General features: G+C 38.0%; 1 protein-coding gene across 7 annotated transcripts in view; it reads right to left on the bottom strand.

Annotated features, from left to right (window-relative positions):
• Window positions 1-15,034, bottom strand: part of HELZ (helicase with zinc finger) — a 73,920-nt gene that overhangs the window by 5,657 nt on the left and 53,229 nt on the right. For all 7 annotated transcript variants that reach the window (XM_046902157.1, XM_003642346.6, XM_004946221.5 and 4 more), the window contains 8 exons: window positions 12,391-12,595; window positions 9,580-9,631; window positions 8,567-8,760; window positions 5,991-6,201; window positions 5,442-5,518; window positions 4,458-5,025; window positions 3,830-4,070; window positions 2,159-2,672 (listed from right to left, as the gene is read on the bottom strand). In XM_046902157.1, the coding sequence (XP_046758113.1) occupies window positions 2,159-2,672; window positions 3,830-4,070; window positions 4,458-5,025; window positions 5,442-5,518; window positions 5,991-6,201; window positions 8,567-8,760; window positions 9,580-9,631; window positions 12,391-12,595 (2,062 nt within the window). The remainder of the gene's footprint in view (window positions 1-2,158; window positions 2,673-3,829; window positions 4,071-4,457; window positions 5,026-5,441; window positions 5,519-5,990; window positions 6,202-8,566; window positions 8,761-9,579; window positions 9,632-12,390; window positions 12,596-15,034) is intronic.

The raw sequence follows: 15,034 nt of genomic DNA, 5'->3' as shown, positions 1-15,034 counted from the left end.
GAATTTTATCTGAAACCACAGAAATTACTTGCTTCCAAAAATCCCCTCGATCGTGTAAATGGAAATGGCAGAATCTCCATCAACGTGTTGGCTTCAAGATTCAAGACCCACCAGGCTTTCTCAGGACTCAAAGTAAGCCAACTGCATTACAGCTTATTTAAAAACAAACAAAAAAACCCCAGCATTTGCTTCCTTCTGCACTGTACTAACAAGAGCACAAATACCAGAAAAATCATGGAAGCACTCAGTAAAGTAGAAATGCAAACATTCTAATGAAATGTCAAAAAATGAGCTAAGAAGTATCAAATAACTTGCTTGCAATGCACCAATTTGTTGTATCACCTACAAAACGAGAAAAACTAGTGCATTCCTATCACAACTACTAAAGTAAAATAGATCAAGGAAGTAACATCTGGATGTCCTATAACATCAGTAGAAACAAAAATTCTAAGTTATAGTCTGGAATAAATCCAAAAGCCCTTCCTTTTATTAATGGTCAATTTCATATTTTTGGTAAGTGATTGGGAAGTTATCGAAGTGCAGTGGCTGGAAAGTTGTCTGGCAGCAAAAGACCTGGCAGTGTTGGTCAGCACTTGGCTGAACACAAGCCAGGACTTTTCCAACCTCAATGATTCCACAATTCTATTTCCTCTGATAAGTTCAAACATGGCTTAACTATACACATGAAAAGCTTTCAAGCCCTCCTGAAAACTGTACAAGCAAGTCTTGTCCTGTAACACCTTTACAACATTTTGCATTTCTGTCACATATGTTCAAAGGAAGAAATGAGAAAGAAATAAGAAATAAAATGAATTTGCTCTGATTACATAAAGACTCAATCTATTTGCCTTCGGATAGCAGGAGCTGTCACAAACTCTGTAGGAATATTTAATAGTTTACTGCTGAAGAGCCATTGTTCTTATGTCCCGCTGTACTGATGGCATTAAATGCTGTCACAAAGTATTAGATTTTATACAAGGTGATATAGCTTAATGGACTGAGACAAAGAATTTCTAAATGCCTATAAATCCAAATCTTACTACAGCTCTAGCTGGGCCTGAGGACTGCATTAACCTCTGTGCATCTGCAGAAGACAAAAATTTGTAAAATGCACCAAAATTCAATTTTAGTTATTTTTCTCAGGCACATCAATTGTAAGATTTTTTCTACTTCCAGAAATCAAAAGGCAATGAAATACATGTTACATGGGACAGCCATGAGCAGAGATACCATAGCTACTTTAAAAACCTTCACAGTTATGTACTGCAGAACACTTAACTTGATGTAAAAATATTTGATCACATGCAGTTGGTCCAAGATTATCTGAGAATATTAATTCTGCCCTTCCTTTAATGCAGCCAGGCTCCAGCACTCCTGATCTGTGTACCATACACCCCTTAGCACTCTGGATTCTAACAGGGTTTAAAAATCTCTGTTCAAAACACAATCTGGCCTAACTGTATGTGCTCACAGTCTCCAATCACATAACACCACCTCCACAAGAGTGCAGAACAAATAAGGCTGACAGGGACAGACATAGTTTTTGGTAGCAGGTCTGTGCTGGACCCAGATTAGTGCTACACAGCTGGATACCTCTGCACTGATATGCAACACCAAGTCCCCAGTACACAGAATGGCTTTAGACAGAATTAATTCAGGTCAGGTGGGATTTATTAAATCAAGCTTTATACCATGTTTATTAAAAAAGTACAGTTTCTGGTCTCCAATTAGTATGAAAACACACACATTCAATTTAGCAGTAAGCCAACTGGCTAGCTGATCCATGCTGACCTTCCATGGGTTTTCACCTGAGGTGTGGTTCATTCGTACTCCAGACAAATAACTGTAGGTAACTGAGCAACGATTGCAAAAAAAAAAAAAAAACAACAACAAAAACCCCCCCAAAACTCCCTCTCTCTCTGGTAACCTTCAAAAAGCCAAAGACTTCCCATTAAGCAGAGAAAACTTTATACCTGCAGTGAGGAGAACCACAAATACACAAAGGGTAAACAGAAGACTTGAAGAAAACTCGACCTCAAAGAAATCCCTGGTGTGAAGCTTTTGAAACATGAGGTACTTCTTGCATTCATGACCATTTCAAAATATAACTTGATATTAAAATGACACAACAATTGCATAAGCAGACAAAAACGCCTACCTCTTCTAAGCTGTGGAGCGAAGAAGCAGATACTGCTCGAGATGTGAGTGGATGAAATGGCTCCTGACCGACTGCATGCTGATGATTCTGTATTTGTATAAAAGGGTTTTGTTGTGACCTATGGGGCAATGGAGGTATACCATAATGAAAGCCCTGCCCCATTAGGTGATTCTGCTGTAGGTTAGCATAAGTCCACGATCCATCAGGTTGCAGGTATTTCAACGGAGATGGGGTTATGTGTTCAGATGGCATTGAGAAAGGGGGATTGTATATCTGGGGTAAATGCTGCTGAAATGCTGGGTTACTGGGGATTTCAATGTCTCTGTTGTTTTCAGTGAAGTTAGGAAAGTGACCACTGTGATTAGAGTTGCAGGAAGGAGAAGGGAGTGCTGGTGGGCTTCTGGGCTGAACTTGTCTATATTGCAACAGTCTTGACTGAGGGGGTGGCATTTCAGCTAAGTCCCGACTTTCACTTTGATCACGGTGTGACAGTTCTCTGAGCAAATCCTGGAATCTGTATTGACAGAATAAATGTATCAAGAAAAGGTGTTTTTCTAAAATCCCACTCTTTGAGACTGAGAAAACTCAAAGCACAAAACACTGGATTTAAATACACTCATCTTTGAGCTGACCTTAACTTCAAAAGATATGACTGTGAGCAATCAGAAATTAGGCACAAGAGGATTAACTGGATGAAATACCCACCTGAAGCATCTCAAAGTTTTAATAACTCTTGAGATTCCCTTTTCAGTCAGAAGAATCAAGTTTTTGTTATCTCTTAGGAGACAACCAAAGTAAGGATTTCCTGCGTTATTATACAAAAGTCTTCACACAGTTAAAGGAAAATTTTAACTCTCTAAGAGGTAAAAACCACAATAGTCGGGGATTTCCCTCACTTGTACATTTCTAAACTTCTTCAAAAGGTGGGGAATATACAATTCAGCACTTTACAGAGTCAGGTAAGAGTATTTACGGGCTTTACCATGGCTATAACAAACCAGATAGAAAATAAACCATAGTGGGAGATGACAGTAAACAGACGCAATTTAAATATCTGGCCTTTACAATATGTGATTAAAGCCGGTGGCCACAGGAACTATTTTTTTTGCTTATGTTCAACAGCTTTCTTTCTTGCCCCCTAATGCTGCATCTCAAGAATAAGCATATTTTTTTAATCCTCTTTAAAAGCAAAGGCTTTTTAAAAAGGAAGAGAAGTTTGGATTTGACTGGGGAGAAGAGTTGTGGGCAGGGGTTTGGTTTTTTCAAGCACAGAAGTCCAAGATTTTTAAGATTAATTCAATCTGAAGAATTTGCAACTTAGCATGCCTTAACTACACTCAGATACCACTTGTAAAAGCACAAGGGTCTTACCCTCTTGCCATACTTACTCTATAAATACAACACTGAGATACTCCATAAACGTATTTTCTTCACTACAGTTTTACTGACAAATAAAAAAAGCACTACAGCTTCATTACGATCCAATAAACAGAATAAAGCATAACATATAACAAAAGCATAGATGCAAGTAAGCCTGCCAACTATTTTAACCTTCATAATAACAGCAGCAAAATGCAATACCTTTTAGTGCCTTGTACCAGATCACAGTGTTACAGATAGGTGCCTACTGCTCAATTTTATACAAGCTCTGATGACTCAGTAAACAAATACCTTGAATATGTTGCCTCTGTTTCATCTTCTGTATTACTGGCAAGTTTCCAGTTTGCCCTAACTTGCTGCTGTTGATGCAATCCAATTGGTTGCTGAGGAAGATGTGGTAGATGAGGATGGTGATGGTGTTGATATGGAATTGTGCCTTGACTGAGATAGGCATTATGTTCATTCCATTGCTGTAACCTGGCTTGTTGCTGCTGCCTTATTGTTTCCAAAGCTACATTTCCATGCATACGATCTATAAAAATAGTTTTAAAAAAAAATTTATCTAATGCCCCCCTTTTATTTTTATTTTTTTTAAGAGAAAAAAAGATTTTTATGTCAGGAAAAAAATACTTTTTATACAGCATATTTCAAGGCCTATTGTCAACTAACTGCAATGCAGTGTATAACCTGGTTATTTAAATTATACGGAAAATCATATAAACATGAATCTTCTAATAAAGGGCTGAATATTCAAACATGCCTTAAGCAGCAAATTATGCTCAATGACATTACTTATGGAAACTAACCCAACAATGACCCAATTCAGAGCAATATGCCTGGAAAGGTAAATAACTCCTTCATTTTCACTTCAATGTAGTTATAATTGAACACCAAATTTAAATAAAGAAAAGTCACCTACCTAAAGTGTCCCCTAGGGGCATTCCTGATGGATTCTCTTCAATGAAGTTGTTCAAATGGGTTGGCAGAACAGGGTTGTGCTGTGCAATGGGCCTCAAAGGATTACTGACTTCTTGTAACATAGGTGGGGGGTGTTGTTCTGAAATCACAGCATCTACAGCAGGAGAATGTGGTCGGTGGGGAATTGGGTTATTAAAAAAAGACTGGCTGGGGCCTGCCTGGTAAGCAGGGGAAAGCTGCGAAGGTTGTGGAGGCTGTTGGTTCAAATGATTATGCTGCTGAACTACCTGGCTTTGCTGTGGTGGTATTTGGTTTTGTTGTTCAGGCAAATGATTTTGTTGTTGACTTAAAAGGTTTTGCTGCTGTTGCAGAGGATATGGCTGCCTTGGTATCTGGGACAGGTGCTGGAAGTGGCGATTGGGAACTGCGTACTGCGAGTGGGGTGGGGTGAGATGTAGATTCAGCTGCCTGGGGTTAAGATTATCTTTACGATGAAATTTAGCGTTAGGGTAAGAACCATTGGAACGTGATTCCGGGCTTCTAGTCTGAGAATTTGCATCCAAGTCAACCTAGAAAAAGAGAACAGAAAAACTCAGAAAATATACCTAATAAACAAAAGACAATGTCAGCAATGAATAAAGCCATTTAACAATGAATAAAGTCTTTAAAACTTCTATAGTATGATGGGAGGGGAACACATTATACATCACAGAACTATTATTTTCCCTATTTAACAGCAAATATATTCTTCATTACACAGTAGGCATATCTAGCCATCAATTTAATTCCTTGCTGCCCTGTAATTAATTTAAATTATTTTTCCCTCTTGAAGGAAGGTAACTAATTCTACTGTCACTCTTCTAATTATTGAAAAATAAAAATATGAAGAGGTCAGAAAGAGATGGACAGCCTATCTTCTCAAAAAAATGAGCAGAACAGCATCTAGAAAAAAAGGGACAATTGAAAGAGAACATGGCAAACCAACCTGCTTAGATTCTACAGGTTTCTTCTCAGGTGTCCGAATTTTATTGATTTCGGGTCCAGCAGTGCCTTCACTTTTACCTAAAAACATTTAAGAAATGTACTAACTAGTTACAATGGAAGTTCGTTGTCCAGATGCAGGAAGATTTACAGTTATTGGTATTGCATTAACAGTATCATAGAAATGTAATACAATTTACCCGAATAAGTTTTCCTCTAATCTCTGTGCTTTCTTCATTAATCATCAGTAAGTAGTTCTTCCAACTTAACTGATATTGATGTTATTTGCAGTTATCACTGGACTGCAGAAGAGAAACAGATCTTCCCACCTCTTCTTTTTCCCCAACAAGTTCTGACTGTTTCCTCTTCCAAACGTCACAATATTTGAGTTATTCTATCTGTATTGACAAAACACTGTTTCCCTAACTCTGCATATTCCTCAGATTCACTTAAAAGGCAGAAAGAGAGAAAGAAATCCTTTCCATAATACCCAACTTAAGTTACAAACTTACTCAAAACAAAACTAATTTACAATGGAATTTCAACAACTCACCATTTCGACTTTGCTCATGTTGCTCCTTGTCTGGATGCTGAAGTTGTTGCTGCTGTCCTATACTAACTGGTGAATGATGTCCCAAGCCAAAAGGTATAGGAGACCCACGCCCATGTGCCTGTAACAGGTTCATATTATATGCCATAGCTGCTTGATGAGTAATGATTCGAGGGTCAACTGCAAACCTACCCTGATACCCCGTCCATGGTACCTATACAATTAAAAAAAAAACTTGTTAAGGTACATTAAAGGAAGTAATGTAACAAGCACATGTATATGACATCAGTAAAAAGCAGCTTTCCACACATCAGGTGGCCTGACACACTAACACACAACTACAGGTAACGCTGAAAGGAAGAGCAATAATGACAGTCTAGTGGCAAGGAGCAAAAAGTAAAGGTTTTAGAGGACTATCCTTCATACAAATTATTGTACTGAAATCCATTCCAACTTCAGTGGTGCCAAGATTAAGACAGAAAAAATTTATGGACAAATTATATTTTAATAATTATTATATTCCATTTTTTTCCACTGTAAGTATCAGTGGGTTCAGCAAAACAAAGCTCTTCCACCTTGTAGCTGAAGTGAGATTGGGCTGTACTTCTAGGGTGGAACAGAGAGAGAATTCTTTAACCTGAGGACCTCCTTATGGTCCTTTAATCACCCAGTGTTGTAAATCTTGTAACGCAGAATGAGTGGGCATACTGTACCTCCACACCCACAAGACACTCAGGGAAGTTAACCGGACTACTGGTAGAATCGACTATCCGCACGGAGGGCCACTCTATTCTACATGACACATCTTTGCAGATTGTCTTCCTACTTATTTGAAGTAAAATCCACTTCCTGAAAGTATGTAAAAAAGTCAGGAAACTTTACAAGATTTTAAATTTCATTCCTATAAGGAATGCAAAGGATGGCAGCTCTGTATCAAATTAGTTCCATCTTGCCCTGTAGGGAATTTATTAAAAGAAGGCAAATAGATATATGAGTAAGAAGAGAGTGCTAGGAAAGTAATTACCAACACTCAGGCTGACAAAGTATCCTTTTACTGATGACAGAACACAACCAAACTCCCCATGTTTTTACATTAGATACGGAAACAGCCTCAAATTAAGTAAAGAGATCATTTTATCTTACACGAACATAAAAGTATTTTACCTCAGATCTTAGTTATTTTCAAGTGTAACGACTTCCAAGCAATTCTTTTTTTTAAATTTGTATTTGCCCTTGAAATATGCACTTTGAACTTTAGCTTTGGGCTGCTGTTGCATCTGCACAATCTCAAATCATATCCAATAATTTTCTCTTCAAGAGCAGCTATCCTCATTAGTACCTCAGTCTTCCCACTTAATTATTTTAAAAGTCCATCCTCAGGGAAGGTGAGCTCAAAATACTTATTTCTAATACATTTCTTTTAGTTGGAAATACATGAAAATAGATTAAGCTTGGAACAATAAAAGAAAAAAATTCAAATTATCTTGGTTTGATATTAATACAATGTGAGCAAGCATGACAAAGATACAGCTGCTCGCCTTCTTGTTGCATTTAAGTTTATCCATCAAATGTAGGTTTCCAGTAAGCTAGGAAGAAGGCAAATTACTTGACCTAGTGAAGGGAAAAAAAATTTAAAAAAAAAATCAATCTGCCAGTTGATTCAAAACTTGCATCTGAAATGAGAGCTCCTACAGCAAGTCCCTTCCACAGGGACCATAACCTACATTTCAGTAGAGGACTCAAGTAGTCAACAGTGAAATGTATGCAAATACTTAGATTTCTGAATGGCACTAAACACATGCATGTGTGGGTTCCATACCCATCCTACAGATAATGCATGTGTTATGCAAGAACATTCTTTCTGCACCCATTGTTCTTTCCTCCCCATTTTCCTCCCAAAACATGCAACTGTGAAGGTTAGAATTAAATCAGAGACTGCTTCTTTACTTTGCACAAGCTTTCGTAGACTACTTTTAGATGCAATGCAAAATTCCATAGGAAGCATAGCTCAAGAGACCTGATTACAGACCTTCACTATGCTCCCAAATGCTACGAGGAAAGTGGACTGGAGAGGAAACGAGTTCACTGTGAGGTTCTGGAAGGGGAAAACCTCCCAGTATGCTTATTTTCCTTATCACTACACTTCAGACAGCTTGCACTGCAGACATCCAAAACAGGCAATTTAAACAGTACGGAGCTTGCTCTGAATTGCCCACATCCCTCCAATGATTAAGAACTGGACTAGGCAATTAATTCACATGCAGGTATCTCAAGTCAGATGAGAGATCCCACTGGTGTGTCTATGTCAGTAGCTGAAAAAAATAAGCCAAATTACATTAACATGAAATCGCTTTTAGGTTGTCTGAAGTTATTTGTGGGAACAGCAGTTTTAAGTCCTCTGTTTTGGGTGGTCCTCTGCACAGCCACTCTTGTGAGTCAGCTAAGGACATACATTTGAGGTGAAGTGCTGGAACATGCAGCAAAATATTCAGTAACTGATGTTCAATAACTCGATTTATTGTACATAAAATAAATGGCGTGGAGACGTGGGGGAAAAAATAAAGGAAATGAATTCTTACAGGCAAAGGCACAGACATGACCATGTTTCCTCCATAGACAGCAGGTACGTATAGAATACTTGTCCCAGTGTGTGGATCTATCCTTTGAACAGGACTTGGAGATTTCCCCAGGTTGGGGTGAGGTCCCAGAGGAGGAGGGGGAGGAGTATATGCTCGGATAGGATTTCCTATTAGAACAGAAGGATTGGGCTGAACTGGAAAAAAAAAAAGAAAGAAAAAGAGATACATGTATACACACTAAAAGAACATGATGTCTAACTATTTCTTTCTTTTCTTCATACTAATGGCAACTCTCTTGTTAAAGCATATGGGCAACACCAACAGCATAGGACCGACACACAGAAAAAGTATTAATCAACCATATATTAAACCCTGTAACCCATTCCAGACATCTGAAGAGACAGAAGATGTAAGCTGAAATACAGAATAACAGGTCACTGGTAACTGTTATAAAAAGAAGGTCCCAAACCAGTTACATATGACAGTAACAGTAGCTGCTAGACACTGCATCAAAACAGAACCATCCTCCTTTCTTCAGCAGGAAGGACAAGTTTTAAATTAACACCCCTTTAAATTAATAACAAAACTCTTAAGCTGTTGCATGCTATCTTGCAAGTGTGTTCAGTACTATCTGGATACGTGACAGTCCAATATAGCTTCAAAATACATAACATTACAGGCAATAATATGTCCTAGCTCTTGTCAGTACAAATACACTAGTCGTATGGTATTTTGCATAATGAATGTCAAACAGCTATTTCTTAAACAGTCCACAATCTACACTATGACAAAGCTAAAAAGTTAGTTCATATAATACCTGTAAAGGGACAACCTGGGATATAACTGATGTACGCTTAGCAGTCTACAATTTGTTTCCCAAGTGCACACAAGAAGCAAACGGCTTTCAAATAGAGAGCAGATCAGATATTCCATTCATGTCAAATTACCATCAACTTGACTGAAGCCAAATCAGCAAGAGCTCAGAAAAATTCCTTATTATAGCACATACTTACCAATTCCATCAGGTGGGAAATGGTCATTCTGGTTATGATGATGGACCTTGCCCTTTAAAGGGGAAAAATAGTAATAGTAATGCTTTGCAGACTGAAAATTAAAATAAACTTTGCTTTTATTTCAAGTGAATATTATAACTGAATCAAATGCAAAGCCCTCAGTACCCCTTTTCAGTGGCAGCTTTCAGTGGAAGCATAATCCATTTTCTTCTCCAGGTTCCAGCTCAAGAACCTTGGAGCCAAAGGAGCCACCACCAGTTTTATGCAACTGTTCACTCAATGTCCTTAGAAATTGCCTCCCTACCCCATATCACATACCTGCTTCTGCACTTTTGCCCCTCAGTTACTGCTCTCCCAGAACTGTAATACAGAACCAGAGTACCCCAAGGAATCTGTCTGTCCTTGATGAAACGTACATTAGAAAAGGAGACTAACAGAACTGAGTTACCCCTCTGGAGCTGATGAGTTTACAGCATCAAGTAAGTAGTGAATATTCATAAACTCTGAGCACATATTCAAATATCTGTATGCTCTTAAGTACTTTGTGAAATAGGAATACCTTACTTAATCTGGACCTAAATACATTCACAAGTTTAAAATAAATGTAAAAACCTTTTGATGCTGCAAAACTTTTCTTGCCCAGGAGATAAGTCTAGGCAGTTTTCCAGCAGTCTGAGCAAATTAGTCAGGGTACCAAGACAGGTTGTTTGACAGTGTTGACTCATGCATAAACTAGATTAAAGAACTGGTCTCTGATTTCCTCCACTTTTTAAAATGAATTATTGAAAAATAAAGTAATAATTACTTTTCATTATCTTACAGTACCTAAAAGAAATCTGAATCTTGTTCCCTTCAGAGAATAGACAACTTAAAACAAACCTTAGAGAAGCTACATTCTTTAACAATCACTCCTGGCTAAAACAAAGCATTTTTGTACCTGTTATGCTGTCAGTTAGCATTAAGCTGGATGTGCAGAAGCACAACGAATGTCTGTTCTGCCTACCACATTTGTACTTTATAGGGGCCATATTTTTAAAACCGAAACAGTAAATACACATTTGATTGAATAGCTGTCCTGTCCAGCAGGAGCTTCAGGATGTAACCGTATCATATGGATGAAGGTAAATGAACTGAGACCATTTGTGTGTTGTGAAAGGGAGGTGCTGGCTTTGTCTTTTCCTTTTTTTTCTTTCAATAGTTCTGATGGCCCTGAACTGCAATGGATGTCCATAAAATCAGCACAAAATGGGTGTCTTACACACTGTTCTCATTTCTCAGTATAAAACACATCAGCAATAGGTTTTTAGCCTTTCATCTTCGTATTTTAGACACTGCACTTCTTTGGACGTAAATGAGCTCAGCTAACCATCTGCTTTTACAACTTCAGCAAAGGGAAATGTATCACTCAGCACAGCCATTTTCTGTAACACTGGGATACTATCTGCACAGTCCGTTGGGTTTTGCACACGTGAGCTGCCAGTTGCACTCAGAGGGAAGAGATTTCATTATAGTTATGATAGAGGTGGTTAAAACGCTTCAGATCTTAAATTGAAACTACAGTGCCAGCTGATTCACAGTGTGTCTTCTGATTCCTATAGCACATGTGCTTAGTTTACTAACAAACTGGAAGAAAAAAAACGCAAGAGTCTATTCACAAGACTACTGTACCTGCATTTCCAAATAACTCCACAGTGACACTGAAAAAAGAAAAGGGCCTTCAAGGCTGCAGCATTCATGAGAACGCTTAAAGAATGTCTTAATTTTTGTTTTTCTGTAAGTGTATTGTTTTGACACATCCCTGGATGCTTCAGAAAGACGTTTGTTTCGCCAAGTAAAGCATGTTGATGACGAAGCCCAATGTTCTCACTTACAAAAACTTTTAGGAAGGACTGCTAAAGGGAAGGCTTTCTGTTTCGTATCATGGAAGTTTAAATGAAATTCAATAGTTTGCAACAAAAATGCATTTCTTCCTTTATGTACAACAGAATTCCTCACAAAATCTGGCAGCCTGCATTTTATTTGCCTCTCTGAAGACAATTTAAATTTTAACTAAATACATTTTGAAATAAACTACCAAAAAAAACCTATTAAAATCAAATTAATTACTAATACATAAAACAGCTCTAAAAAATTCAGTGTTGCTCTTTATCATCTTAAGGGAACAAGGATTGTGTTCTCATCACTTTTTTTCACCTGATTTTATGAAAAGAGCTGAGAAAATTACTGCTGAGTGGTAATTGACTGTCTCTGCCCTCCTAATGCCTGCAAGGTCTGGCCTCCTGGAGGACGCTGTCAGTGAGATAATCCAGGCATTATATTGTCTTACAAGGTATTTTTAATGAAATCAAACACTTATCTCACACATAAGCCCCTGAATTTTAAATGTGATTTTCAGATCAAATTGCTTATGGCTTGTTTCCTTGTGCTCCCTGCCACTGGCTGCACCAACCTGTTGCTCCTTGGGATAGGGATCCCTTTGCATTCTGAAGTTTCTATTAGCCTCTGTGGTTAGGTAAGCCGAGACTGATAACCGAAGTTCTTTGGGGCTACTGCAACATAGCCAACAAACACATTGAAGTGGCTCACAGCATATATTTTACTAAGGGAACAAGGCTTTACCAATCCCAAATTACTGCTAACTCAAGAGTAGAAAATGCTCAGAAAATGCTGAGAATCCCATCAGAATTTGCATTTGCATCCATCTGCATGGATACCACTTTAAAACAACCTGCCCATAAGCCTTTTACATCATTTCCCAACAGGATTTCTTGATCTGCTCCCTGACAAAGTTCACCATTGGTGCAGGTTTACCTTTGGAGGTGACTGCTGCTGTTTGGTGGTATTCGCAGAATGCTGATGCCGAAGAGCTCGGGGAATAAATTCAGGAGCCAGTGGGTTCAACACATAAGTTTTCTTTAACTCCAAAGCTTCCAGCTGAGCTTTGATCTGTTCAAATGTGATACCGTGGAGACTTTCATTCTCATGACATAGGGCAATAAACCTTTCCCAAAATTTCCTATGGAAACAATTTTTAGAAACAACAGAAAGGAGTAAGGCTCGATGGCTGTTGTTAAAATGAAAATGGATTTCATACAACCAAGTCAATTTTTACCTTTCCCATATGCTCATTTTACACACCAAGCCATCAATTTTGCAACACGACCCTACTATGTGAACCCAACAGCATAATACAAAGCTCTCCAGTCTCTTAAAATGGACATATGAATTTGCTTGTGCATATCAGACTCTGCACTGGGTCTCTATCACATACAATATTAACAGCACAGATAGATCCTAACACAGAATTTTATCTAGAAGACCAAACATTAGCAAACACAACGCTTAAAATTGTGGAAAGTAACTGATTTATAAAAGTGATTAAAGCTCAAGGAGTGGTAGGGATTGTATAGGTTTCCAGTTGCAAAAGTTGTCAAAAAGATGTCATGAATTTTGGCAGATCATTCAGTTCCAGAATCACAAATACAGAGTTGTGATCTATGCTCAAATCTGTGCTTGTGAAGCTCTTCAGTGTCATATAAAGATTAACAAGTCAGAAGCATCCAGAGGGCCTTTGAGGTCCTCTGGTGGAAAACACACAGAAGTGTGGGTTTCAGTGCATGTCAGACATTTCTATAACATATGTAAGAAGTTCCAAGCCAGGAAGACCACCAGATAACACTCAGAACTTCCAGAGAGGAAGTCAGATCTAATCTTTTAATAAAAACAAAAATCAGGTGTAATTAAAGTTACTTTTAAAAAGGATTAAAAAGACAATATTAGAAGTGTGCTTGACTAAACTCCACTCCTTTGTGCCTCAGCACAAATTAAAAGACTGAGAAAAAACCTCAGTAAGAGACACATTTTACAATATGCATAAATATACGTAGTACCGCTTTGTATAATATGAAATGTCAAATGAAAGACTATGCATTTTAATTACACAAACAATTTCCACACAAACCAAGACAGTAAGAGTGTTTGTCCCAGATATTTTCATAGAGCCACAAAGAAAACCACAATGCTCATTTTATTACATCATTCTACTGAGCTGAAATGTGGTGCAGTTTGATTTTGGTTTGAGGATTTTGTTTGTTTTTAAGTTACATATTTTGTTCCTCCTCTGTAGTGTACTTGTCAGTAATAAGGCCTGGCCAACCAGCTCTGTTACCTTCATGTTGTCTCCCAAAGCCTACACAATGAGAGAGTAGTGCATACTAACGTCAATAGCAGTGTCACACTTTGAGTACCTGCCCTTTGCAGAAAAGAACAAATGCCCTTCTTGCCAGAACACTGTAATGTTACTGATGTATTTAAGAACTCAAAACAGTTTTCCCAACTCCTGTTGGGATTTCATACAGCAAGAAATGCTCTTCTAAAATTCAGGATGCAATATGCCCCTTTTTCTGCATTTTGCTGTAAGGCAAATGTATCTTGCAAGGTTTTAAGTAAGGATTAAAAACCAAAATGAAATATTTCACTGGGATGCTTTAACGATGGAACTCCCTCTGATTAATCAATTCACTCACCAAACCTACTGCCAAGTACCACAAATCCACAGGGACCCATACACTTCTGCTTAAAATGCCCCAAGCAGCCTCTCTATACATGGAACACTTGTACTGGGGTGTAAGAACAGAGAATAAAATACTGCTGCCTCTGTCTTCCAGTGTGCTCTGGAGTTTAGAGGGAGTGTCTGCCAAACCAGCCCTGTCTAGTCTGGTTGTAACACACAGAAATGTAATGATTACTCTGGGCATACTTCACAAAGCTTTCTACAACTATCATTACAGAGTCTTGACTCATCTTGACAGGTATTAGAATATTTATAAAATTCAAGTACTCTCTAAACTTTTTTGAGGTCTGTTTTTCCTAACGAAATGTCACTGCTTTCAGACTTCTTTACTCCTGCTGTACTAAAAAAGAACCATCTTCCTCACAGTATGCCTGAGCCCCTCCAGCACTACTTTCAAAGAGTGAATGTTCAATTATTCAGTGATATGAGACAATCGTGTATTAAAAGTAAAGCTTCAGTTATGTCCTAATAAAGCTCCAGACATTCTGGTTTCTTAATTATCTTTTTCGTTTTATAATTCTGAACAGCATATAGATGTATAAACAGCTGCTGGTCTTAGAAAGGCAGATTCAATCACTTCAGTGCCAACACTGTAACTTAGGTAACAGACACCCTGCTGATAGTCTACATTTGTATTTTTACAAGATTTTGCATTTCTGACTGGGGTATTTTGAAAGAGCATACCCAAAGCAACTTCCCAGCTCCCATATTTGAAGACCAGGTCTCTTTTCACTATCTAATTTAAAACCTCAACATCCAGACTTACATGAAAACCTATGAGATCATGATCTCCACTGGGATTTAGAGAGAATAAAGAAAACGGTCATTCTCCCACAAAAGCTGTACTTAGTTACAGAATCAACAGTGGTTCTAGGTGCCAGC

The sequence above is a fragment of the Gallus gallus genome, chromosome 18 (genome assembly GCF_016699485.2).
Source record: "Gallus gallus isolate bGalGal1 chromosome 18, bGalGal1.mat.broiler.GRCg7b, whole genome shotgun sequence".
NCBI classification, from domain to species: Eukaryota; Metazoa; Chordata; class Aves; order Galliformes; family Phasianidae; genus Gallus; species Gallus gallus.
Note: the sequence above shows the minus strand (reverse complement) of the source record. Positions and strands in the feature narration are given on the sequence as shown.